Genomic DNA, 25,093 nt, shown 5'->3' with positions numbered 1-25,093 from the left:
CTGTATTATCAAAATATTTAACCATCTGTCATAATTTAGAATACTGTTGATTTAATCATGCGATTTATAGTATCAGGTGCTCTTCAGGTAAGCAAAAAAGTGAGCTGGTTTTAAATTTATCATCACAGCTTTACTAACCTCAGCTGCAGACCTGCTGATTCACACCTATTTACAGATCTGCCACAAGCATGCAAAAAATAGCGCAATGGTATATGCAGAGAGAAAGAAATCCTTCCTGATCCCAGTGCTTCCAATGCAAGATTTCAATACTTTCATCTTCTGAAACATTTACCCATTTCAGAATAGGAGTAGGCAGTTACCCCACTCCTCTATATCCCATATATTTGGTGTACACATGAATGAGACCAACATTTGAAAAGCAACAGTGACATTTCTTTTTTCTTGCTGGTTTTCCTTTTCTCCTTACCGATTTATGGCTTTTAGCTGTTATAGTCTTCACCTTATCAGGGTCCCAAATAACCACATCAGCATCCGATCCTACAGCAATCCGGCCTTTTCTTGGATACAGATTAAAGATTTTGGCAGCATTGGTACTGGTCACAGCTACAAACTGGCTCTCGTCCATCTTACCTGTGGCCTAAAAACAATATGACTTGAGCAAAACATGCTTATAAAATGGGGACGTACTATTCAAACAATCAGGGAGATAAAGAAAAGCATGTGGTTCGTATATATGGTGATGTTGCATGAAACAGGTTTTATCAAGCGGGACTTTATACAAGGCACATTACTTGGGAGTTTCAAATAAGTGAATGTGTTATTCCTGGCATCCCAAAGAGCAGCCAATAAAACCTTAATGCAGATGATACCATCAGGTTGCTCAGTTATCCAAGGTCCCTTTCTCCAGACAGTGATGCCTTCGTGTGTTTTGTTGCTAGTCCTAGTAGTTTCCATTTAAATGTTTTAATGATTTTAAAACAGAGAAACTTATATGAGTATTAAGAGATTAAATAAAAGATCAAGATTCAGACTCTTTCAGAAACATTTCTTGCAAATTAAGTCCATTCTACTATTAGTATTACCAAACCTATACATCTAAGTAATACAACCCCAATTATAAAGTCCTTGCCTGGAGAAATGTCACCACCAATTGAACTTTTTATACAGTCAGTGATGGCTTAATAGCAGCTGTACACAACAGCATTTTCGTTTCTCAGTAGAGTATTTTGGGGTCTTCCCTGGCAATAAGCAAGAACAATGTTCCAAGGAAGAACAACAGTGCCAAACTTTTAAAATATTAAATAAACACTGATTTGCTACCTGGTAAAACATGAGATTTGCAAAATATAAGCTACTCAGTGGTGCAGGACTGAATGTTACCACCTCTAAATCCCACGTTGCAGCCCTGGCTGCAGCTCCTTCCCTTTGTGGGAGTAACAAAAGGGAAATATCGCTGGCTGGCTGCACTTTGCTTGCTTCCCTGCTTTGCTCCTACACGGCAGATATCTGAAGCTGCTTCTGTGCTTGGAATCTCCATAGCGGTCCCTGAAGAAAGTGGTTACTAAACGCAGTCTGGGAGAAGTTCTCATGACAGCATTGTAAATACTACCACTTCCCAGTTTGCAATATGCATTCGAGTGCAATGCAATGTAAGGTAATGAGTGAGTGTGTGAGTGTGCGTGCGTGCACATGGGTGTGTATGTGAAGACGAATAATGGAGGGAGAATATCATTATATATTAGGATCCATGGAACCATCAAAAAATTGCTAACTTATACTGGCACCCCACCGCAAAATATGCGAGTATGAATTACGTGCAATGTTCTCCTTCAAAGCATTTTATCATCTAGCCTCAGGCTCGGCTGCCATCCATTTGTAATTTCTCATAAACGATGAGACACTTCCCAAATTCAAACAATTCATTCATCACATTTATATGGGGTCCACTTCAAAATCATTAAACCGCTCCAGATCCTACATCTCTGAGAAGCATCCACTCTGACACAACTGGAAAATTGAGCGGTGGAGTCTGTGAAGCCTCAGGTCTAATAAAACACGATGGTATTGCCATGTCAAAAGTGAAACACAGCCCTGAGTTTATAAAACTGGAGAAGGTTTTTGGAATAAACAATTCACCTTGTAGTAGCGCTCTCTCAGGGAATTCGCAGAAATATATTAGAAAGTCACTTAAGTACTGGCCAAGAGTCTCCTGGCTTTCATTGTTCAGCCAACACTCAATTTCTTTTTAGTCCATAAAAGTAAGTAATTACTTACTACAGCCTTGTCCCAGACAACAGTCATTCTTTCCTCAATTCCATTGACCCCTTCAGGAATCATAGTGAAGTTGTCCTTTCCAATGGCTTTCTGGGCAGTGCTATATGGGCAATGTCCACTTCCCGTCACCTGCAGGTCCCCACTGTGGAGTTAACACACAGAAGGTTTAGACCAGGCATCACCAAGGCTACCTTGGTCTCAGACTAGCTGTGAATGGACCTTTCAAGCCTACACACCAGAGGCATAGGCTGTAAACCGTGTCAGCAGCCTTTACATGTTGGCTACAGATCACTGAAGAGCGACAATGGCATTGGACATCTCCACTTCCCCCTGGAGCACGCTGAACTGCCAGATTACAGCCCCTTGGGTTTCAGGCTGCTTATCGACAGAGATCAGGCACAAGCCCACTAACCAGAACAAAGGATTACTCTAGGATTAAGGAAATGATCGGAAGCTTGTATGAAATATCTGCCACTCTCAAGATAAATTAATTCACAACCATGTTGAAAAATATTGGCAAATTTTACAATGCAAAGTCATGAGCATCAAGCTTGTTTCTCTGCATTTCTCCCCTGCACACATATGTTTCTTGCAATTCTTACATGAATATTTCTCGTTTGACCTTCCAAAACAAAACCATGAAAATAAAAAGGAAGGAAAGTTTTTTATCAGGTAGTCTTCTAATTAAAAGAAAGGCATAGTGCAAGTCAAACATGTGCTCTGGATTTATCTAACTTAAAGGTCTTACACAGAAAAAGGCATGGAGTAAAATACAAAAAAACTACCAAATAATAATGCTTTTATTTAAGAAGTTGTTTTTTCAGCCTAGAGAAAATTTTTTTGCAGAGAGAAGAACTGGATCACAGCTGCTCTTGGGAATAAGGAGGAAGAACATAACCAATATGCAGAATCTTGCAAAAATAGAAAGACAAAAAAGAAGATAGGTTCTTCAATATCCACAGGAAATAGGTGATATTTTTAGGTCTTGATTAAGCTCACAAGAGTCAAGCACATTAAAACACACTACGATTTCTCTTCTATCACTCCAGAAGGATGATGTCCCCAAGAGCGTGTCATCCTTTTCTTTAACTGATTATGTAAGTTCCAGCTCTGAAACATCTGAATGATTCTGGTCCACAAATTTAGATTCCAGCAAGCTAACAAATAGCCATGTACAGAGGAAAAAAGTGTCACACATCAGTAATTCTAATGCAATTTTCTGGGCTGCCAGCCCTAATGATTGCTGACAATCAAAGAAGAACCTTTGGCCTCTCTTCTAGTTCTTCACCATGCTCACATCCATCCATCCAGGTTTTAGCAGAAGCCAAACCCATGTACCTAATAGTGAAGAGGCAGCTGTGTTTTAGCTATTCCTGATTATTAATGACTGCCTGATGTTACTCCATAGGATGAAACTGAATCCATCAGTTAAACATTCATTTATTTAACACAACAATAAAGTCAGAAGATTGCAATGCCATTTCTTCCTTTTTGTTGCTCTTCTGTCAGCTAAGCTTCTTTGTGACTTACCCTCTCTCTCTTTTCTGCACTCTTGATGAATACAACCATGAAAACATAAATGTCACAGCCAGGCCCTGTATCACCGCCCATTTCCCTGAGGTTATGTTGCGCTTCTTACACCATGCTATTAATTCCCACACCTGAAAGATAAAGAGGAGTTGCTTCCTCTGAACTCCATTCTCCCTCTCCTCTGACATTTAATGACATGCACTGCACTCCCGGGTCTAGTCAGCAGAAGACTTCTGCAGCTGAAGCATGTAGCTCAGGAGCCACCCAACACCTCCTGGTTAACCACACGGGCACTCCTACTGTCTAGCTATACTCTGCTGTCAAATGGGGGATGAGCATCAGATCAGCTAAAAAACTGACAGACAAGAAGGAATCACCACGGAAAACATCTCCAAAAGAGGGAGTGGTAGGAATTAACAGTAGACATATGTGTATCTTTAAATGCACATCAATACCTCATCATCTTATTCTTCACTGTAAACAAGGCTTTCACGGCAGATTACATCTTCCACGAAGCACCAAGATCTCACATCTCTAGTTCAGAAGAGATACCATATCACAGCGGCAATAACGCAGCAGTACACCACGGAAGATGAAAGCTACCTCAGGTGCATGGCCCATAGATGAAACAAGGACCAAATCTCATGAGGCAAATCCAATCTGTAAACCCCATGAGACATGCTGGATTTTTACACATTCAGTTTTACAAAGTGAAAAATCAACACTTTCTCTGGAAAACAGCACAAGCAGTACGCTGCGTACTTGCAGAGGAAGAATGTTGTAAGGATTTTTTAATTAATGTAAAATATTAGTCTCCTGATGAACAGTGCAATAGAAAAGTGAAATACTGTCTTTACCATCGTCCTTACATAAAATTTCCCACAAATGCATGGCAGACTGATAAAATATACAGCTCTTTTTTTAGTTTCACAGTATAGATTTAAAGTATTAAAACTGAAAGCAGGCTAAGCTGCTGTCATTTAAGATCTAGGACTTTAAGCCACCAGAAAAATAAAGCCATATTTGCATGTTTGGAGGATAATGAAAACTTCTGTGACTCCTCAGTTTGTCCTTCTGATGTTAGTGTTTAAAAACCTCATTATTTCTATTCCAGTTCTAAAAATTCTCTTGCTATTTTAGCAAATCTCTTTTGACCCACTTACTATTATTTTGGAACTCTCTTCTAGAAAACATATAGCCACGTCTGACAGAGTAAAGAGCCAAACATTTTGATACACATTCACATGTGCTGGCTAAGACCCTTCCCCTCACACAATGAGCTTCACTCTTTATAGTGCTGATAGTGCCGGATCAGACCAGAAAAGTCATTTTTCTTCCTTGTTTTAAGGAACAGAAAGCTCAATTATGGAAAATCATTTCTGCCACCAGACCATCACAACAGAACAAATTCCTGCATATTCTTACCAGAAACACATGTAACTCAGAGCTCAGCTGTGCATTCACCGATAGCACCGTGAATGCAGCATCGTTAGGGCAGCTGAGTTAAAACCTGGGCTGGGTGGACTGCACAGCCTGACCCGCCGTGTGCAAGCAGAGATGTGTGCATACTGCAGCAGTGGCATTGACTGACGGCAGCTTCCCTTCACACGTATGTGCCCATCTCCCTAAAGGGCAGCTCTGCCCCAGCCTGAATTACACATACGGGGGCCTTATATTACCAGCCACACTGGCACTGCCTTTTCCACACGTAGTCACGTGGAAAAGTAACCTCAGGGGGAAATGTTTTCTGAAGACCAATGGGTCACTTTTACAGTTCAAATTCTTCCACTCTGTCTAGAGCTTTGGAAACCCTAGAAAGGTAGGCAGCAGGTGAGATGAGTGCCACCACATGGCGTTAAATAAGGTTTTGAATGGTAAATTGAGTTCCTCACTCCAGCACTAGCAATCTGTCCTGGTGGGACTTCAGCTGTGAATTTCCGTATCATTTCAAAGCAGATGGTCTTTTGCTTAAACTAAAGAAGAAATACAGTTGGCTACAGGCAGGAAATACTTTCAGGGATGGGTTTATGGTCTGGGTTGCTGGCAAGACATTGCTGATGTCTTCTTTTCTACATGAGAAAGACACTTCTCCCTCTGCTGTTCACATTCCTTTCATCTCTCTAGTGATAACCCTCTCCTTGCCAACCTGAAGACAGTCAGCCATACCCCCATCCTGTCCAGTGATGACCTCCAGTCACCAGCCTGTCTCCACCTGAGTCCCTGACAGTCTCCTTTGTAATCCACTCCGACCTCTTTCTCCTGCCTGACATACCTTCTCTATATGTACCACTTATCTTTGCTGACTTCCAGCTTGAGGATGCTGGAACCTATAAAGATATAAGGCAAGCTAAAAGTAAAAACAAGGCTGCAAGAATTAAACACAAGTAAACTTACATGCTTTTGGTCCATCCCAGGTGAAGGCAAGCTACCAAGTCAGAAGTTTGCAATACACAGGAGTTAAAACTACTGAACTCTGCTACAAACACTTAAATTTAGTTTAGGACAGCCTAATTCTCAAAAGTGCTCACAGCTTACAGCCCTGCACCAGCTTTAGCAAAAATTGCACCAGGAAAGTTTTCTCGGTTCCAGGTATCTCCGCATTCAGGGACAACCCTGATTGCAGGAGCTGTGCTTGCCAGATATGACCAGGGGCTTAAAACTGAGTCTATTCTCACAGATGGGGGTCCATCCACCAGGCTGTTGCTTATGCTGGACGGTGAGGATGCCATCCAATCATATATTAACAATTTGGCTGGAGAAAACAGAGAATTAGGGAGAAAACCAGTCTGAAGTCCTGGGCTAAAGACTATCTAGCTGTACAACTAGGAATCACTGGAAAAGCAGAAAGAAAAATAATTAATTCCTGAATAATCAGCAGTTACCTCTCTAACATGCTAACCGGGAGCTGGAGAGTCCCTGCCTGCTCACCTGACTGACAGCCCAAACACAGGGATATAACCATCCCTGGTTTTCTACGGTCCCTTCTCTGCTGTTTCGTGTATGAGACTGGTCTAAAGGAAACTGAGCTGATCCCTAGATGCTTCATCCCATGTGGTTTTTGCACTTGCCTGACCATCAGCCTGTAGAAAAAATGAAGGTCTTACCATGCTAAGAGCGAATTTAAGTGATCTGGAGTGGTAGGATCAGGGCTCAGAGGTGGCGAGGTCACAAAAGCTGCAGCCTTGGCCCAGTTTTTGCTCCAGTAATGTGTCCCATCTGTCCCCAAGCTGGCAGTGATCGGCTCTCCAAAAACAAGGGGACCTTGGGGAAAGCAAAGATATACAGGAACTGATTACAACCCACTCTCTCTTCAACACATTATACTGCTCGCTGCATGCAACCATGTATAATTTACGCATTGCTACACGGCCAGCGTAGCTCTCAGAAAATTAAGCAGCCCTGGCTTTGTCTGTATGATAAAAAATTAATCAGAAGGCTCTCTGAGCTACACATGCTTTTGATCAGTGTATTTACAAAGCTCTCTTTCTAATCCAGAAGGAGACAGTTCAGATCTGGTTTTAATTTGTACTGTTTTAATCACAGCCATGTTCTCTACGTTGCTCCGCTTCAGAGTGCATTTAGGTGGAGGATGGGCTCCAACAGACAGATGCCTTTTTACTGCTCCCAGTTTGGGCACAGCACCAGCAGATAGCAGCATATGGTCCCCAGCACCATACTCCAAGTCTCCAAGAATACAAATATCAAGATGATATTTTGCTCTTTGGCTTTTCCATATTGCTCACACGCTTTGTAGCACCAACCAGCAGAACACTCCTGACTCGCAAATGCAGCTTGGAAAGCGGCTGCCCCCAGGCTCACAAGTCCCTTTTGGGTGCTTTGTAACCTGGATCCCTCCACGGCCCCAGCAAGCAGTGTAAACCTGCAGATGTCCCCAGTGCACATCTGATGGGGTCAGCCTCCAGCAACAAGGCCAGCAGTGAGCACCAGGCATCTCTAACAGCGGGCTCACTGCCCAAGCCACCCCTCAGAGGGTAATACCCTGAAATACCCCCAAAAGGCACAGAGGATGTTCTGGACCCTGTTAGGAAGAAAGTATCTCCCTCCCATGAACAGAGATACAGCAGTCTAAGGGAAAGGTGAAAGGGAAGACAGGATGAAGAAGAGTTACCACACAATCTTCAAGGGAACAGTTTGTGGGGAGAGTTTTTCAACTGAAGGATGTAGAAGGATTTCCCTTCATCTTTCCCAACTGTAAATATTCAGGGTCTGTGATGGTGTTACCATTCTTTGGTAACCTCTCCCTATATATTGTGATTTGGGTCAAGATGTACAGGTTTTTCCACTGAGCTTCTGTTCAACCAAAAAAATGCGTTTGCGGGAGAAAAGGAAGTCTCTTACCTTTCTTTCTGGCCAGTGCAATGATATCGGCCGCACTCTTGCTCATCACCTTAGTGATGTACACTGGGCAGTTTATTCGACTGGCAATGGTGATGGCACGGAAAACTGCTTCTGCTTCAAGCTGAGGAAAACAAGGAGGAAAAAGTTAACTGCAAAAGTAGACTGAAGAAAAAATTAAATGGAGGACCGAGCCATATTTCTCACTGTTTAACAATAACTCTTCAGGGGTTGATTCTGCTTTTTCCATAGAGAGAGAGGCAGTGCTGGGAAACAGGGAGCTAACCCAACCTCAGACACTTTGCATTAGGAGTAACCACATCCAGGCTGTACTCGCTAATGGGGTACAGCTGCCCCAGCACAAATACAGCTCCCTGGCTCCCTGCAGCCCAGGAAAGGTCACGTTCAAGCAGCTGATGGGGCTCCTCCTTACCTCCCTCCCACCTTTCTGCTTCAGACTTCTACCCTGCAGTTGGAAGGAAAACAAAGCAAGGAAACATTGCCCCAGCTCAGAGACAACCTCTGAGCTCTCCCTGGCAGCTTACCCTGTGCAAACTTTACATAAGGATAAGATGACAGTGAATGTAAAGTATTCTCTAACAGCAAGTTCAGCACTGTGGACTGAATTTAGCCCATAATCCATAAAAGCCTTTGAAGCATCGCCCAGTAAGTCCCCTCTGTCAGCAAGTGTACAGGCAATCTCCTCCCAGGGAGCCACCTGGGACATAGGCACACAAAGCAGTTGTCTTCAGACAGAGGAGCGGTGTTTCCCAGGGGCTCTGGAGACTCCTTTCCCCACTCGTCAGCTTTGTACCTCCTTCCCAGATGGACTCACAGTATCGGCATTTTAATATCTAGAACTCCATCGTGACTGAAAATAAGGACTCGATGGTTACAGAAATTTCTCTCTAAGGGTTGTGCTAGAAAAGTTGAGCAATTTAGCCCTTCCAAAACCACATGGCTTAATTCTGCACAGTTTTGTAAAATATTTTTTCTTAAATCAGATTGTCATTTCAGGTTTTCCTATGACTTTTATGACAACATTTGCTCCAGAAGCCCCAAAGTGACCCGCAGAAGACCAGGGAAGGAGGCAGGACCTCAGCACTGGGGCTGAGGTGGTCAGATGCACAGTCAGAAAGATGCAATATTCCTTTCTGGAAACTGCAAATGCAGATTTTCCTTAGGCCCTTGTTCTCATTAAAAGGAAACGACTCCATTCTTTTAGAATAATTTAGGTGGAAGTTAAACAGCAAAATGAAAAAGTACATAAACAGTTCAACAGAAGAATGTGACCAATTAAGCTGATTCCTTTTGCCTCGGGGAGAGGTTATATAAAGATCTGCAAACCACAACAATCTCTTCAAGTTTAGCCTCAAATCCCCAGGGCCTTGTCTCTTTAGTCTTCAAGGAAAGCAGTCACTTCCCACGACCGCCCTCCATCATCCCATTAACAGTCTGAACTGTGTACATTAAGGGACATCCACATGTCTCCACCTTTTCCTTCTCATTAAAGAAACCCTTTCCAGATGCCTGAGATGATCCTTGACAGCGCCTGGTTTTTATTATAAGAGAGTTGCATAAACTGAGCTGCCTCGCAGCATCTTTCCGTTCTCAGATATTTGCATTTCTACAGCCTGCATTTCTACTACAAATGTATCTGCCGGCATAAACATAGATTTATACGTGGGCGTATGCATATGCATGGTATATACATACACATGCATCTTATAGAAGTTTTCAGCCAAAGCATTTTAATGAATGCAGTTACTCCAAAGCCTAACCCACAAGCTGCACTGCTGATTTTTACCCTGATAAGCCCATTTTTTTGTCGTCATGAATCATATCACAAGGGTCACACTCAAAAATACATGCACGCCTGTGCCCGGGCCAGCAGGAGCTGCGACTCCTGAGTGTACAAGGACCAAGGGAACGCACCTGCTGCAGCAGCAAAAGGGTATTTTAGGCAAACAAACAGGCTGAAAGGGACCTGGACTTTTCAAGGCTTTGAATAATATTGGAAGAGGCCGTGGGAGAAGCAGACTGTTGCCTTTCCCCACGCACCCATCTATCATCTGTGCATACAGAAGCCGAGCTCTGATACTACGTGCTCGACAAAATATTTCCATGAACAACAAAATGAGTGAAGTTTCTTACCTCCTCAGGCCTGCTCAGGGCATGTCCCTCGGGTCCGGTGATTCCCATCTCCAGGATACGCTTTTGTTCCTGCAACATAAGAGATAAATGCTGACGACCGCTCCAGGACGAGACCCTTGCACCAGGCATCCTCTGGCGGATTAACAGCCATGTTGTCTGACTGCCCCTTTTTTGTCTGTGTAAGTGCAGCTGAGTAAGCCTGCTGCCGGGGGAGGAGGACTGAAAACACTGGCTATAAACTGGTCCCATGCCACCCCGGCATCTGCTCCGCACAGCCAGCACAGATTTCAGGGGAAGATTTGTCGCTGCAGTGCGATAGAGTGTATTTGTGCCTCGAGCCATTGGGCTGCACCATCGGAAATCTCCTCTGCTCTCCAGACACCAACCCAGGGAACAGGTTTCAATATACTAAATAGTAATTATGGATATTTCCAGCCCACAATTCTTTCTTCACTCGCACAAGTTCCTCTCTGGCTGCAATCCATGAAGCACTGTTATATTCGTTAAACTTTCAGCATTGCTGACACTTCATCAAATAAAGTCTTGCCTTTGGCATCCAGTTTCCTGTAACACTTTTTTCCTACAGAGTGAATCACTAAAATTATGTTTTCACGAAAACAAAACAGTGCCCTCCAGTTGTGAGGGGACTGTGTCCACACCAAAAAGCCCATCTTAGGACCAATGGGGGTTTGTCAGAAAAAAATCTGTGCCTATCAAGCTTCACAGCAGTAAGATCATTCTTTTAAAGGAGACAAAAAGCTTCACCTATCTTTTAATTTAAGGTCAGGCAGTGTATTGGAATAAATTTCCCTTTTAGAAAACAGTGGTCAACCACTTCCGATCTGAGGTTGGTCGAGGTGTGCCAGCAGAGCAGAAGTGGGGCCAGAGCTGTTGATATACCTCCGAGCCTGGCCTGCCCTGCTCACAGGTCTCTAATGAGCCAAGTTCAACAAATGTAATGACTCTGTGATACAGACAAATGTCCCCTAGAGACCAGGATGAAGTTACCGAACATACTTTACTGTGTCATCTAATAAATATTTGATCTCAGGTCCCTAAGGGTGAAAAGCTCACACATTACCAATATACTCCAGCAAAACCTGAGCAAGTTAATATTCACATATACTTTTGCCTTTGCTGCAATCAGTCAAGGCTGAAGAGGCATTAAAAGGGATGATTTAATCTGACTCTGTAATTAAGACTATTTTAGTTAGAAAATCATGTTTCACAGGTATTCTTAAAAATAGCTGTTCTAAATCATTAATGCAACAGCTCTGAACATGCCAGTTAAAGACTTCAGATAATTAAAATACAACAAAAAATAAAGTTGCAACCATATAATACAAAAAATAGTAAGATGGCAAAGAACGGAACACAAAGAAGGATGGTTTGCAACTTGAAGGAAGTCGTAAAATCAGATCATATGATAAAATTACTCACTGTAAGAGGATTTGATAGTGCTAATAAGATAGCATATTTGTTTGATAAGATCAAATTTGGATTTTCACACAGCATAGTCCTGCAAAACCTCCCTGCAGGCAGCCTTCTTTTCACTATCCAAATAATCCTTCTAAATAAAAGCACAAGGAAAGACTGACTTTATGAGACATGGCAATGGCAAAGAAATATGTTGATGTGTAACATAATTTACATTTCTTTACTACTTCCTCTTTTCCTAATAATTTTTCTGTCCTGTATGTTCATATTCCGTGGCTGTATATTAAAGCTGATCAAAGAAAAATGTAACTGAAACAGATTGCTATCAGAAACGCAATTCCACGAGTGCACCTTGATTTTAATGGGGAACATATCAAAACATCACGGGTGCCATTTGATTTGTTTCATTTTGCCATTCCTACGGTTATATTGACTTACTATGTTTCTTCTTACTAATTTTCATTCTACTGGATATTTTATATTGAATATATTTATTAAAATTAATATATATTTATGTTATTTAATATAGATGTTAAAACTATAAATTGTATATTTTGGTAGTTTAAAATCATGCTAATCTTCATGCAGAATCAACTTTTTTTTCCTCTGGAATCCAAATGAGGGTTTTCACCTGGTTTCAGTCGGGGAAGGACCCAACTGCACTGTATGTGCCTGTTGACTCCTCACTAGTAACTTTTGAGCTCAGTAGTTATTTTGGCCAAACTTGAAGGGAAAAGGGAAAGAAGGCTCTCAAAGGTGGTAAATTCCTACCGGGCAGATAAAGGATAGAATCCCATTGAAGGAAAAAAAACAAAATAAACCCATGTGGGCAAGAGCCGTTACACACTGCCCAACCACTCAAACGTCCACTTGAGGTTCTCCCTTAACCATGAGACAAGGTGGCTTCCCTAGTCTGGATCTCAAAGACAACTTGTTTTTAGCTATCGTAATTTCCCTGTCAGCTCTGCAGCCTAGTCCTTAGCGGATAAACCAGCAGCTAAAGAGCTCAGCAGATAAATCAGTCGGCTCACTCGGAGCCTCACAGACCTCAGAGGAGCTCTACACACGTACATGGGATCAGAGGAGGGAGACATCTCTGCAACAGCCTTAGAAGATTAATCTGACACAGATGTATAGAGTCGTAACAATACCCACCCAAACCCGCCCATTCTGCTTTACAGAAAGACCAGTGGGAGGTTTACTATCAACTGCTGTCCTTGGGATACCTCTGTTGCACAGATCAGAGCTACGGCACCTCCAGTGTGAGGACAGCAGCTGAGGAGCAGCTGAGGGAACTGGGGTTGTTCAGCCTGGAGAAAAGGAGGCTGAGGGGAGACCTTATTGCTCTCTACAGCTACCTGAAAGGAGGTTGTAGAGAGGTGGGGGTCGGTCTCTTCTCCCAGGTAACAAGTGATAGGACGAGAGGAAATGGCCTCAAGTTGTGCCAGGGGAGGTTTAGAGTGGATATTAGGAAATTTTACTTCACTGAAAGGGTTATCAAGCATTGGAACAGGCTGCCCAGGGAAGTGGTTGAGTCGCCATCCCTGGAAGTATTTAAAAGACGTTTGGATGAGGTGCTTAGGGACATGGTGTAGTGGTGGTCTTGGCAGTGTTAGGTTTACGGTTGGACTTGATGATCTTAAAGGTCTTTTCCAACCTAAATGATTCTGTGATTCTGTGACAGTACCTATACGGGGGATCTGACCTGCAAAGAGTACACTGGGGATCTGGGGCATTTTAAGGGAACGTACTGAATTTGAGCCCGGTTTCCTGGTTCTGACAGGCATCTTCAAAGAGCATGACTTACACTTTAACGCACATTTTTGAAATGTTTAGAAGATCACGGTGGTTTCTTATTCTCAAACTTCAGAAATTTATGAGAATATTCTCAAAAATAAATAGGTCTGAGAGCTTTACCACCCACTGTAAACTCACTGTGCTGCTTATGCTGATAGCTGCAGCAAGAGACATTAGCATAAAGCTTCCCAGCTCCACTTTTTGTCCCCAGAATCTCTGAGCAAGGCCTTACATTGTTCTGCTTGTCTCTGCCAGATTCAGGAGAGATCTTCTTGCTTCCTTCTGCCCCCCTCACCCAGTCTTCGTCTGCTGCCAAGGCAAGGAGCTGCCTGGATCGCTGCTCTACCTCACAGATGCTCTGCCAAAGCACGCAGAGGGGCCTCCATCCTCTCACCCCGCGGGTGGCACCAGGGCTGTGTAGGGCAGCAGGCCCAATTAAGGCACTTACCAGGTAGTTCCTTTTTTCCTACCTGTACTCTGACTGGAGGGTTTTACTTCCCTCTTGTGTCTATCTTCTCACAAAGTGAAGCAAAAATTACAGTTCACTCACCTGAGCTATCAAGTCTCCATTTTCAGCATGGACCAGGATAACAGCCCCAAGACTTTTTAGAAAGGTAAAGGCTTCATAAAGCTGCAGGTAATACAAGGAAAGAAACACTGCTGAATAAGGAAAACGCATTACTTAACAGTCAGACCCCTCTGTTCATCTCAGTTTTGCTCCTTCTATACTGGTCATTATCTAGGCGAATAGCAAATTATCTCCCTTTTCCACACTCTGCTTTCTACACGGAGTCGGAGCTTCACTGCTTGGTGTTGGCTGACCCACCCCTTACACACCAGCCAGCCCCAGAACGAGCCTCTGCGCTTCTGCGCCGAGACCGGGGCAACCGTCCCCAGCAGGGTTGCGTCTCCCTCGGACACAGGGCCTCCCCCAGCCCCTCGTGCTGCAGGGCCACCTCCTCACACCCTCCCACACAGGCCTAAGTTTAGTGAGTAGTCTCTTTTCCGTAGTTTTAGCAAATGTAAAGTGGAGTTATTCCCATGGACTACAGACACATCTAGTACAGCTAAAACACCTCTTTTCTGCAGTGCAGGCATTTTGCACCATCTTCTTAGAGCAGATAGTGTCAAGCTTTCACAAACATCTTTAATTCTGCAAGTAAAAGCTGTAATATTTTCTCTAGAGCATGCTTTTTTTAATTGCTTTCTAAGATTCAAAACCCATCCGTATATAAGGGAAATAGTTGATCCTATTGCTTTTACTGAGAACTTCTAAGCATAGATCGACTGAAATTCCGTTCCCTTTCCAAAAGGTATTCAGCTAGCGTGTTCCCTGTTTAAACCAGACTTCAGCAGCATGGGAGCCCAGTTTCCAAACACAGATCAAATACTGAAGACATGGTTCATGCCCACTTTTGCACTAGGGCACTTCAGCTAGCATTGAACGGGTTGGAATACACAGCCCGCAACATGAGCATTTAAACAAGGTAACAGGCATTAGTCTAGCCACACATTAAACATTTTGATGTATTTCTCTTGGCAATTCCAACAGGGAGTTGAATTTAACAGGCACTGCCTCTCAGAGAGTATTTGTATATTATTATGTCTAAAATTCCAATTAAAACCACATGGATTGGAGGTGTAGCAGCAGTTATTTAAGAGACCGAGAGCTCCAGCTGTGGGAATAAGTAAGAAAGAAACATTTTTTCAACTGAATAAGCAATTATTATTACTAACAGATGCCATTGTCCATTTACAATGACCTGATACTTATGAATGGGAAAGCTGAAGAGTCTGGAATCTGTAATGAGCTCTGGACAAACAAGCTCATTGTTATCCCCAGCCCTAAAGAGAAAAGCCACCTCCCCCAAAGAGCAACTCCATTTAGCTGTTTGCAGCAACCCAGAAACACTTGAAATCTTAAAACTGCCACTGCCTCGAGTGCTTCATCTTTTCTTCCCTCTCTGACCTAGAGTTCTTGAAAGGTAACAGCAAAATAAAGTGCATGGCAAAATCCTGAGCAGTGCTGAGTAGTTGCAACGTAGGGAGACACCAGATAATCCTTGCAGAAGGTGAATGTCATACACTTGAAGGAACACATGCAGATGTTCAACACTGCTCGGCACTGACCCTCCAGAGAGAAGAACTCCACTGCACGTTCCCCCCAGTGCCACTCAGGTCAGTGGGAACGTTTCTCTGGGATTCAACCTTAGCAACTCCTCAGGTGTTGGGAGGGAGATCACAGAAGACAGGACAGATCACAGCAATGGAAAGCATTCAGAGCAATACCTGGCTGTCGGACATTTGGTAGAGATCTTTGTAGGCCATGTAGACTTGAAAAGAGTTCACACCTGTTCCGAGACAAAATTCAAAGGTGTTGCCATATAAGTGGATTCTTAAATTGTATTTGAACAAAAACTTCAGGAAAAATAGGTCATAGAATATTCATCTGGACTAGGCTTTTCACCAGCAACTGCCAGAAATAAAGCATGTCTCCACAGCTGCATTGCAACTGCTAGGACTAGAAGCCTGAATCCCCTCTTCTCTGGGGGAATTTGTTGGACTCTGTGGATTGCCCATGTTCAGCCCTGAAGCAACCCGGCTACCACCGCAAATGAGATTGCTTGTAGCGAAATCACAGACAAGTGATAGTGGCTGAAGCAAGCATGTAAACTTTGTAAAGTTTAAAAAAACTTGTGAAAGGTTCTATGAATCACTGGTTTTCTTTTTAGCTTTCTTTAGCTAATCAGCAAAACATTTCAGCTTGACCTGAAACTGTGCTTTTTAATAGGTAAGCTCCTAGTTAAGTTTCCCCAAAGTGCTGAGAAGCTGTAGGAACTGTGTATCTGAATGTGCATACAGACTTGCTTTTTCTTGACCCTACTGTCCAAAGCACCCAGCTTAGCTGATGGCAGACACTGGGAAGGAGTGGAAGCAAAGCCTGAAACCAGTTCAAGGGCAGCTCACCATACCTCTCTCTCATTCCACCTTCCAAAGATGGAAGGATTTATGTTGGCAGTCATACAAAACCATGAAAGATGACAGCTCCAAATTTTAGAAATCAGTAAGAAATGCTAGTGTTGAGTGTCGGTTGCCAAAAACCAACTGTATTCAAACCCCTACAAGTTTTTCTATTTATTTCAAAGATTCAGTTATTTACACAGCTTCGTATTCTAACAGAACGGGAATACCAAACATCTTCTTTTCCTATTTTCTGTATATATGAATTCATATTAGTTTATAAATTTGTCTTACTCTTTAGTCTACTGACAACATCCCTAGTTTGGTACAGGGACTGATCTCAGAGTTTTCTAGCTTAACAGAAAAGTACATTCTAAGCTGTCTAAGCCATGTATGCTGCATTTCAAAACAGCTGTCATGAAAACTGTGCTTCCTGGGGCAAGAGGAAAAAGAAAGAGATCTGTTATGTTATTCATGTTGGCGACACTGAATGAATAAGGCACTCTGATGAAGATGTAACTCCTTCATGAGTCTAGAAGGTGCAGATATATCCTCAGGCAGAGGGTATGGCTGTTCACACTCACACAGAGAATTTGTTTATTCACGATTACAAGATTAAAATACCCTAGGATACATGCAGGATAAAACCTTGAAATGATTCCTGGTACTATGTCTTCCTGCTAAAGCCAGGCAGCTCAGCGAGAAATATGAAGCGGGAGCCGGCCCCTCCTTGCTGACTTCCACGCTGAGCAAATCCAGCCTGGACCGTGGAGCCCCGTCAGCCTGTGAGCCTGTCTTTTCTTCCTATTGTCATATTTCTCAAGTTCCCAGAAAACACGCACGGCCTTTACTAACTGTAATCCCTCAGCCTATTCCCCATTACACAGTTTCGATGTACTTAGTATGCCCCTGCTTTAAAACCTTTAAGCTTGACTACGCCTTCCCTAGGGCCGGTGCTTACAGCCTCCTGCCTGCAGCACCATCTCCCCTCTGACTGACCACATCTGCCCGACTGCCTTGGAGTAAAGCTCCGTTTCTCTTCACAAACCCACACAGTGTCTCAGATGTCAGCTGCACCTGGGAGCCACCTTTCTGCTCGGGTGACCAAGCACACATAAAGCAATGAGAGACGTGTCAAGGCTGGACCAAGCCATGCCGACTAGCCTCAGTGATGGCACGGGACTGAATCCTCTCGCACATACACATTTCTCTGTGAGCAAAGAGCTGGGTTACCTATTGCTCTCCTTTATCCACTGGGATCTAGCCAAAGGTAATTAATTTAATCACAATCCCACAGGAGATAAGACAGCTTTCTCTGGGTACTGTGGTTAGAAGTCATACATTGATCCAAGTAACATATATTCTCTTCGTTCTTCTTTTATTGCCTTTGTATCGCCTTAGGCCCTGACTTTGGTAAAATGACTATGAGTTTTGCTCCCACTCACATTAATGTTCTCCTTGAAGTCAATGAGAGTAGAAGGGATCCCACTGTGGGATCCCGAGCCTGCCCCTTACCGAGAGCTCCCACAGTGCAGAAGCCGAGTCCTCCCATCTAAGTGCACATCCACACCCTCGGCTACCACATCAGATAGACACAAAGGGGAAGGGCATCTCACGGGCTGCCTTTACGGCTAACAGGAGAGATGGTTTGAACCATCCTGCCTTGCAAAGAGAGTACCTTTACATGATACCAAGATAAAATAACACCAATTTACATATACAGGTATCCAAGATTAGACTCTTTGTCTAAATGCCTTGGTCTGGTGTCTCGATCTGCTCAGTAGAAATACGTGGCTTTTCAAAAGACCTGGTCCATGGCCTATTGACCTTAATGCTTAACATTTGCTACATACTACATTCTTGTTAATGTCCTGCTTGCTCTCACACCAGGAGTACTCAACAGGATCCTCTCCAAATTTCAGACAGTGCTACAGCTTTTTTTGAATGGTGACAAAGTGCAGTAGTTAAAGGAACGAGTGAGGCGTCTGTCAACACATTTCAGGCTGTTGTTCCTTTGCATATACTGGAGAAGCCCAGTCCCAAATTAGCTGCCAAAATGCTACAAGCCTGAGTCTTTATAATCAACATTTGGTTCTACAAAATCTCCAGGCCCTTCCAAAGCCTGTGTCTCCTTAAATTAGCTTTCTATTGATTTAAAACTGATTAATTATTCAATTATACCCCATGACAGGGTACCTCAACAGCAGCTCTGTGAGCTCCCCTATTATTCATACCGAGATTGTATTACGCACATGCAGCATTGAAACGCGATTAACTGAGCCCTGCTACTTGGCTAACTCACCCACTAGACAATCAGCAGAGAACAAATTCAATCCAGATTCCCAGCTGATGAAAACCAGTGTCACTCCATTGACATCAAGTCTATTTGCACCAGCTGGCTCAAATGTTTCCGATTATCAGCAGATATTATCCATTAATTTGAAAGCCCCTGCCACACTGAAATATTTCCTATTGTGCTTGTGCTTTCATACTCACCCTCACCTTACATCTCCTAACATGAGAGTAATTCACATTGGCTGCCTGAGACATACTGCAGCATCCGTGAGAACAAAGGTGGCCTCCTAATGCTATTGCCACCAAAGAGGCCACCAAAGGCCCCGTCACACATCCCAGTTCAGGAACCGATGAACAGATTCCTGCTTCCCCTGAAGAGTGAAAGGCAGGTCAGATTTATATTAAAAACTCACATCTCAATAGTTGGAGAAAACTATTAACCCAAGTGTCTGCACCAGGCTTTTAATGTAAGCCCTCAGGCACATTTGGGAATGCTGAGCCATCTGTGATCCGGGAGCTCTGGAAAACAGTACCTAACCTTTGAAACAAGGCACAGTAGACTTGTCTGAGAGTACAGTTAGCTAATGCACAGCAGTGTATCCATGTTAATCCTGATAGCAGGAAAACGGCACAGATTTGGCACCATCAGTGTTGACAGATGTCATCACCTTGTAAAAATCACCTATATTATAAAGAACTACGTAAGACCAGCTGCAGTTTCTCTAAATTATGTGTAATCTTGCTGATTGAAGGGGTTTGTTGCCTAAAATGTGGTTATACAGCACATGTACTGCTAGCATGCTGCGATACAGGATAAATTCTCCTACGTGACTGCACCTCTACAGTATCTCAGCAAACAACTGCTCACTCAAAAATAGGATTTTGCTTTCTTTTTCTACTTTAATAGTATATTTCTATATAAAGATAATTTTTCAAATCTAAGTCATCACTAGCACTACACCTTACAAAGGATGCTGCATACACATATTACTTAGACTTCGCAAGTCAAGGGTCATTCTGATTTACCCATGGTAACTAAATACCATTTCAGAAAATATTTTTTAATTAATATCTATGCATTTTCAAGGAAAGTATGAAGTGAAAAATATTTGAAAAAATGTGTTCCTGGACTGAAAATCCATTCTGTGAGGCAGAATTTTAAGGAACTAGATCAAAATTATTATTTTCTGAAGGCTAGATTCAGTTGCCCACACATACGCATCTGGTGCCACCAAGATGCCCTCCATATATAAGACTGCCACGCTGAGCTGGCATGTATGGAAAAGGATTTATGAGAGGTTTCATCTGTGCTATTCTGGAGTGGTAGCTGGAGTCCAGACAGGGTAACCTACAGCATCTCACATGATAGTAGACCTGTTAATTGAACTGAATCAAGCCCATACGTGTCTTAAACAGATTCCTAAATAAGTGACCTGGTTTTTGTAAGTCCTGAAACAAAGCATCTTCTAGTAACTTCAGGGAAAGCCGCTGGAGACCAAGCACTTGAGAAAATCAGGACATTTTTTCAATATTAGGTACCTAAGTTTAGCTTCTCTTTTTTTCTAATAGCTTGACCCTATTTTAGAAATATAGGCATGTTTTATAAAAAAACTAGTGTCAGCAAGTAAATTATCCGAAGCCATTGCTGAGAAATGAGATCTAGCCTGTGATGACAGTTTCTCAGACACATGTGCCCTTCATATTTGGGCTTTATTTGAGGCAGCTAAATGAGCAGATTCCAGTCTAGCTAAAATCTGAACTGCTACCTTAAAATGTCTCATTCTCTCCATTCATGAAACAGAGGATTTAAGGTGACTGGGCTGATTACCCTAAACGCTGATGTCTGAGTTTTATGTTAAACTAAAACCTACGTATGCAATGTCTGAGCCTATTTCCACAGGTACAAGCAAGCATAAAGTGATACATTTGTATCTGACAACATACACATCTTAATTTTCCGTGCCTACATTGGGGTAAACCTACTCCCAGCCTTGCTGCTGACTAGCACTAATGCACAAAGTTTTAGGTCCATTTTACACAGCAGTAAGTGAATACAAAAGTTCCAAGGCACTGCAGAACCTTGGGCAGCATAACCAGCGCCTGTGCATTTCTGTTCTGGATGACGCATTCATTAAAATACTTCAAAATTTCACCTCCGTATGATATTTCAATAAGACAAAAAAATACTACTAATTTTCACTCACTAACCTTTGTCTTGCACCAGTATTTCCAGCTCTTCTCGAATCCCATCATACCAGCTGGTGATGTCCACATGGAGAGAGTAATCACAACAGGATTTGGTGTCAGCTGCCTCATGCCACTTCTCAAAGGAGGTCAGTAAACTCGATCCAGGTTCTGGAAGCACGTGGTCAACTGAAAAAGAGATTCAGTGTCTGTTACCCAGACTGCACACTGTTCAGATTTCCTCAGTGCCTGTGAGTAGCCTTCCAGCATCTCGGCCAAAACAGCAGCCTTGGAGGCAGTCTGTGTGCAGACTGTAACCTTGGGATGCTAGCCAGGGCTGCTGTCTCAGGTGAAGCGGACTTTGTGACTTTGTGGACGGTCTATACTGAAGCTGAGTCTGGCAACCTGCTTGGTGCACATCAATAGACACACAATGGGAGTGCCAAACATGTCACAATTTAGAAAACATTTGTTTTTCCCTTTACTGTTCTGTAGGAGACCACAAGTTCTGGACTTACCTGTATTTATTGTCTGATGTGTCCATTTCTCTGTATTTCACGGTAAGCATTATTATTAACCAGTGCCCCATAGTCACTGAATTGGCCCACTCTGCCTTACCAATGTATCAATGGAGATGTCGAATGCTTTCTCAGCAGCCAGAATTGAGAATATAGCCAAAGGTCTGAAGAGAGATGATGTAGAGCAAACACTCAGCCACGCTATATGGCATAGTGCGCTGCAACTATGCATCCTCACTGTCTCGAGGCTTTCTGCGTCTGATGATGCCACAATGTTTACTGACATAAATAAAGACATGACTACTTATGCATATATACTTATCTTTGCAGGGCTAGGTCAAAATTAAGTACGGAAACAAAGCAAGGTGGGCTTATCAGTGGCATTTGCAAACCTAATGCTGCACAGGAAGCCTCAACTGAAGAACATACACTAAAAAAATTATTAACAAAAGTAATGAACAGCAGTGCATTTTGTGCTTATTGCCAGAGATCCTTTCAGCTAATACTTGCTGCCAAGCGTAGGTAATAGGTAACACCACTCAGCAAAAAAAGCCACATTCCAATTCAGTGGGAGTAAAACCGCACTGGGCAGCTCCTCTGCACAAGGAAGCTAAGGCCATTTATGTCACCTGAACAACTGCCTCACAAAGTCTAACCAAGGGCCAAGCCACTGCTGGTAGGAAAGAGATAAATCGCGTCCTGCCATCTGGTAGACAGAAGAAGGGTCTTTAACAACTAGAAACGCTTCTCCCTTCCACCACGAAAGATGTTCGGCCAGGACATCTCTGGTAAGGACTTCCTCAATTCCTGGTGCCAAATCCAAGTTCATAAATAAGCATCTTGTTATTTCCAAAGCCCCTGAAATGTCACTAGGTGGGAACAGAGGATCTTTGTCAGATTATCTGTGCCATATACTTACAGCACTAACTAGATTGTTTTTCAAAAATCCCAAGAGTCAGTATGTTATCCCTCAGTGCTTGTTCTGTATTTCAGAGAGAAATCCAAGAGACAATTCCCCAGGCTGCTGTTCCTTTCTGAGGGTAGGTTCACTTTCAGGCCAACCCTGGGTGACAATGATGAATGGATCTCCAACACAGCGCCCAGAAATTTGAAGATTCATTGTAGAAGATTGCAGAAAATCGGTATGGAGCCTCCTGTAGCTACCCTCACATGTGCTACACGAGCTTCAGCTTGGGGTGGGATAATTAATATTGCTAGTACTCACTGATCATGGTGGTGCCCCCTGCTAGCGCTGCTTTTGTGCCTTGATAGAAGTCATCAACAGCAGTCATTCCTTGGTAGGGCTTTTGTAGGTAAGTGTTGACATCTATTCCCCCAGGAATAACCATGCGCCCATTAGCCTCTATGGTCTTGACTCCTCCAGGAACAATCAGATTCTCTCCTATTTGCCTAGGCAGCAAGGAAAGCCAATGTTATTTTACTTAAACAAAGAAGCACAGGGGATAGAAGCTATTTGAGGCACGTAGGGGAGAGGAACCTAGGTGCCATACAGAAAGAACTGGGACCCCAAAGGAAAGGTGAAGCTCAAACACCGGCTCTGGCCGCTCTGCACGGCACTGGCAGAAGAAAGCATCCGCCAGCCTGCCCAGCTGGGCCATGTGCTCGGGTTGCTTTGCATTGCTCTAGTGGCCAATAAAGAAGCCATAACACACCAGCATTAAAAAATGATTATTTTTGTATATGATTCCTATCTTTAAACAATTACAAATATATCCATTAAATGCTCTCTTGGGGGCTCCGGTTTTGTATATTAATTTCTTAAACGAAAACAGAAAAACATAGATCAAATATGACAGCAAGCTGGAATTGTAAATACATAGCAGAAGCACAAGGCATATCACAAAGGAGTTATAGTTACTTTGAAACCAAGCAATGCAAATTTATCCTTAAAAAGAAATCTAAATATCCTAAGATACAGAAATACATTATTTAAGAGACCCAAACACATTTAATATACCATGTCACATATTCTTCATCCTCCTCTTAAAGTTAAAACTTCATGAAACATTCTGCATAACTGTGTGGAAAAATGTTAATTAACTGTTGCAATCTTTTTCCTTTCAGCTCTTCAAAACAGGATATTTTTTTTCATTATTAAAAATATTAATCTGTCCCCCATGCTGATATCAAGCAAACTCCAGATACTTACAATCAAAATACTTTTAGTGTTCATGGACACAACTATGAGTAAATTAACTTTTAAAGCCACATTACATTTTTATTGTCTACTTCGCATGGTGCCAAACAGGAAAAGGCATGGGTCTGTGTAGCAGCCATGTCTCTGCGTTGTTACACTGTAATATATTTGGGGTTAGAGATAACTATAAGGTAGTTAAGTTCACTTAGTTTATCTCGTATTACAGACACACAGTCCTTGTCTTAATTTCCTTTTGTCTGGGATAAAATAACATTTATCCACAGCTAAACAAATACCCCAGACATCTGAGCTGCTGAATCTGTTTCTCCCATATTAAAATGCAACTCCCACCTACAGAGCAAAACACAGCAACTGATTAACAGCCAATCGCAACAAGCTAGAACCAAAAATGAATATAACCGTTAATTAAAACCAGTGAAAAAAACAGGGATAATTATTCACATTGGAATTTGGCCAAACTGCCAGAGTTAATAAATAACCCCAAGAGGTCAAGAATTTGTTTCATATGCTATGCAAAAATGTCACCTCCAGCAGCTTGGCTCCCCCAGTGCTCCGGGTTTTGGCTGGAGGGGAGCACAGCCATTTGGTTAGCAAACTCCCCGCCAGCATGCCGAGCTGGGTCCCAGCCGCTCAGGGCTGAACAAATCCAGAAGGGCCTACTCGTGAGAGCTGATAATATCACAGCTTGAAGCCGTACAAGTCCATGTCTGGCGTCTAATATTCATCAACACGTATAGCACTGGGAGCATGTCATAACCTGTTACAGCTGTGAGGAGCGCTAATGATACCGTGACAAACAGGGAACTCATATGTATGCAATAGCCAGCAGCAGCCCAGCTCACCCCACTGCACAAGCAATTCTGCTTCTCTGCTGTTAAAATCTGACTCGCAAAGGCATACCATAAGGCACTCCAACCCATGAGTGCCTTGAAAGCTTCTATAAAGTTAGGTAGCCCCATGGATAATAATGCTGTTGCACTGATTTTCATTAGTTGAATCCACTCCCCAGATTTTAATCAGAACAATCATCAACCTTTGTACAGTGTTTTTGTGGCTAAAAAACTGAACTGGGAAAAAAAAATTATTATGACCAATCTCCTTTAAATATGTCTAAGGTGGAATTGCACTCCAAGGACTACCACACCTTCTGAAAATAACAATATTAAAGAAAACCTACACAAAAATATAAAAGCAATTCATTTTTATTTTCTTCCACAATCAGTACCTACCGGTTCCCTGATCAAGAAAACACATATCCTAATGAAGTGAAAGAGTGCTAAGTGTGTACGGAAGCTTTTTGATGACTCATTGCTCATTATTTTCAGTGTACAGCTGAGTTAACAGCTTATTTGGCAATGGCTGAAGTCATCCATGCTGAAGTGACATGGGACCAAAAGGCCTTTGTGGATGCTGCTGCGCTATTACCTGTCAGGACACTGTCTCATCT

At 42.7% G+C, this 25,093-nt stretch overlaps 1 protein-coding gene across 1 annotated transcript in view; it reads right to left on the bottom strand.

The window, feature by feature from the left end:
• CRMP1 (collapsin response mediator protein 1) overlaps positions 1-25,093 on the bottom strand; it is a 48,700-nt gene that overhangs the window by 6,659 nt on the left and 16,948 nt on the right. The window contains exons 3-11 of the mRNA XM_075499726.1: positions 22,693-22,877; positions 20,974-21,138; positions 15,799-15,860; positions 14,060-14,140; positions 10,276-10,344; positions 8,125-8,245; positions 6,870-7,026; positions 2,236-2,377; positions 428-598 (exon numbers count right to left, since the gene is read on the bottom strand). Of these exons, the coding sequence (XP_075355841.1) occupies positions 428-598; positions 2,236-2,377; positions 6,870-7,026; positions 8,125-8,245; positions 10,276-10,344; positions 14,060-14,140; positions 15,799-15,860; positions 20,974-21,138; positions 22,693-22,877 (1,153 nt within the window). The remainder of the gene's footprint in view (positions 1-427; positions 599-2,235; positions 2,378-6,869; positions 7,027-8,124; positions 8,246-10,275; positions 10,345-14,059; positions 14,141-15,798; positions 15,861-20,973; positions 21,139-22,692; positions 22,878-25,093) is intronic.

Source organism: Mycteria americana, chromosome 4 (genome assembly GCF_035582795.1).
Source record: "Mycteria americana isolate JAX WOST 10 ecotype Jacksonville Zoo and Gardens chromosome 4, USCA_MyAme_1.0, whole genome shotgun sequence".
Taxonomy (NCBI): Eukaryota; Metazoa; Chordata; class Aves; order Ciconiiformes; family Ciconiidae; genus Mycteria; species Mycteria americana.
The sequence above is the reverse complement of the archived record's forward strand: the minus strand, read 5'-3'. Positions and strand labels throughout refer to the sequence as shown.